Source organism: Emiliania huxleyi (assembly GCF_000372725.1).
Source record: "Emiliania huxleyi CCMP1516 unplaced genomic scaffold EMIHUscaffold_2330, whole genome shotgun sequence".
NCBI lineage: Eukaryota > Haptophyta > Isochrysidales > Noelaerhabdaceae > Emiliania > Emiliania huxleyi.
This window is the reverse complement of record NW_005200308.1, coordinates 1-2761: the sequence shown is the minus strand read 5'-3', so window position 1 is coordinate 2761 and position 2761 is coordinate 1. Positions and strand designations below refer to the sequence as shown.

Below are 2761 nucleotides of genomic sequence, written 5' to 3'. Positions count from 1 at the left end.
GTGGGAGGGTTGTGGAGTGACCAGAGGGGGGCGCTGTCAGGGGGTTTCATAATGGTGAAGCGGGAGAGGAGGGTTTGGGTGTCGTCTTCGAAGAGGTTGCGGCCCTCCAGCTGGGACGCGAGGTCGGTGTCTCGGAAGACAGAGTCGTTGCCGTGGTTCGGGACGAGAAGCGTGCCGTCGTGGGCGATGCAAAGGGCCACTGGATAGGTAGCCGCAACCTGCACAGTGAGCGGCCCCATCGTGGTTCGTGGTGGTGAGAAGATGAGGGTGGTGCTCGTCTGGATGTCGCCACACTGGTTGACTTGCATGAGTTCCACGAAGTCATTGGAGGCACCGTAAGCGTATGAGGGAGCGGGGAGGGCTGGGGGTGCTGGCTGCTGCGAGGGCTGCTGCGCTGGCTGTTGCGAGGGCTGCTGCGCTGGCTGCTGCGAGGGCTGCTGCGCTGGCTGCTGTGAGGGCTGCTGCGCTGGCTGCTGCGAGGGCTGCTGCGCTGGCTGCTGCGAGGGCTGCTGCGAGGGCTGCGAGGGCTGCTGCGAGGGCTGCTGCAAGGTGGGAGCTGACGTGCCCGGCTGGCCCTCGCCCAGAGCTGGCGGATCTGTGGGCTCTTGAAATGGCGCTTGTGACGTGTGCGCAGGCGCTGCGGCGAGCATGGCGGGCGGGTCTGCGAGGGCGACGGCGGCGGCGGAAGCCAGTGAGGATGGCCCAGAAGGAGGCTGGTCAGGTCCGCGGCCGGCCGCTCGCTCCGCCGGGCCGGCCGCGCGCATAGCAGGCCGCGCGCACGCGCAAAGTACGGCCGTCCCTCTCGTTCGACTCTCAGCCTTCCACTGACTCCAAGCCTCCCCCGGGGCCGGAGAATTGCGTCCGTTTATTTTTGCCGCACTTTCCGGGTGTTTGCCGGGTCGTATGTCCAGATATACACACACGTGTGTGCTCCGCTTGCTACTCGTCTGCGTCGCGGCCAGCAGCTCGGGCAGCGTTCGCGTCAGCGCACCTCGGGCAGTTTCGCCTCTGGAAGCTACGTCGCGGGAGAGAGGTATCTCGCCGCTGCTCGGCTGGCTAGACCGACGACTGGCGCGGTGGCGCCGGCGGAACCGACCGAAGCGCATCATTCTCGTTCGGCACGGCGAGTCGATCGGCAACGTCAACTCGTCCGCGTACTCGTCCACGCCTGACTCGCAGATCTCGCTCACAGAGCGCGGCTTCGAGCAGGGCACGGCATGCGGGCGCGAGATACGGAGGCTGGTGGGCAACGGGTCTGTGCGCTTCTACTACTCGCCCTACCTGCGCGTGCGCCAGACGCTGCTCGCGATCCTGCAGGCCTTCGAGGGGCAGCCGGTCGAGATCGCCTCCGAGCCGCGGCTGCGGGAGCAGGATTTCGGCAACTTCCAGGACGCGCTCGATGAGCCTAATCTCGGGATCATCTCGGCGGATCTCGGCTGATCTCGGCGGATCTCGGCGGATCTCGGCGGATCTCGGCGGATCTCGGCGGATCTCGACAGCAGGACCCGCTCTCGATGAGCCGCCTGCGCGAGGACCGGATGAAGTTCGGCCGCTTCTTCTTCCGCTTCCCCAACGGCGAGGCGGGCACCGACGTCTTTGACCGCGTGTCGGACTTCATCCCTAGAAGCGGAATATCTCCCCACATCTCCCCATATCTCGGGCCTAGAAGCGGGATACGCATTCATGTCTCCCAACCAGCACTCGAGAGGAGACGTACTCCACTGTATTCACCCGTATTCAGCTGCACTCACTGTACTCCTATTCGTTGTACTCACGCGGTGCTCCGAATACGCTGCATACTACCGTCTTCACACTACCGTCTTCACACTACCGTCTTCACGCCCTCATGTCGGGGGACCACAAGAGGGGTCCGGCGGGAAGGAGGAGCGGGAGAGGAGGACACTCGAAAATCTAAGAACCCTAACATGATGATGATGATGATGATGATGATGATGATGATGATGATGATGATGATGATGATGCTGACGATGGTATTCAGCACGTAGGACTTCATCTCGACGCTCTTTGCACACTTCGACTCGGGCGAGCGCCGCCGCACGGCGGACAACTGCGTGCTGATGACGCACGGGCTGCTCATGCGCATCTTCTCGATGTGCTACTTCCACTGGACCGTCTCCGAGTTTGAGCAAGTGAGATCTGGGGAGATATGGGGAGATGTCTGGGGAGATCTGGGGAGATATGCGCATCTTCTCGATGTGCTACTTCCACTGGACGAGTTTGAGCAAGTGAGGAGCCATCTCTCCCCACGACCTGGGGAGATATGGGGAGATATGGGGAGGTATGCTCTCTCCGTAGGTCTGGAACCCGTCCAACTGCGAGATCTGCGGAGATATGGGGAGATATGGGGAGATATGGGGAGATATGGGGAGATATGGGGAGGTATGCTCTCTCCGTAGGTCTGGAACCCGTCCAACTGCGAAAACTGCGGAGATACGGGGAGATATGGGGAGATATGGGGAGGTATGCTCTCTCCGTAGGTCTGGAACCCGTCCAACTGCGAGATCTGCGGAGATATGGGGAGATATGGGGAGATATGGGGAGATATGGGGAGGTATGCTCTCTCCGTAGGTCTGGAACCCGTCCAACTGCGAGATCTGCGGAGATATGGGGAGATATGGGGAGATATGGGGAGGTATGCTCTCTCCGTAGGTCTGGAACCCGTCCAACTGCGAGATCTGGGTGCTCGAAAAGGTTCCGCGCACTGGTCGCTACCGCCTGGCCGGCCGGGGAGGCGCGAGAT

At 62.1% G+C, this 2761-nt stretch overlaps 1 protein-coding gene across 1 annotated transcript; it reads left to right on the top strand.

Annotated features, from left to right (window-relative positions):
* Positions 1 to 1095: 1095 nt before the first annotated feature.
* On the top strand, positions 1096 to 1389 carry EMIHUDRAFT_49816 (hypothetical protein; the record flags this gene model as incomplete). The annotated part of the gene is made up of 1 exon (XM_005779251.1): positions 1096 to 1389. A coding segment is annotated over one exon (294 nt), but the record flags the coding sequence as incomplete, so codon positions are not given.
* Between the last annotated feature and the right edge of the window lie 1372 nt (positions 1390 to 2761).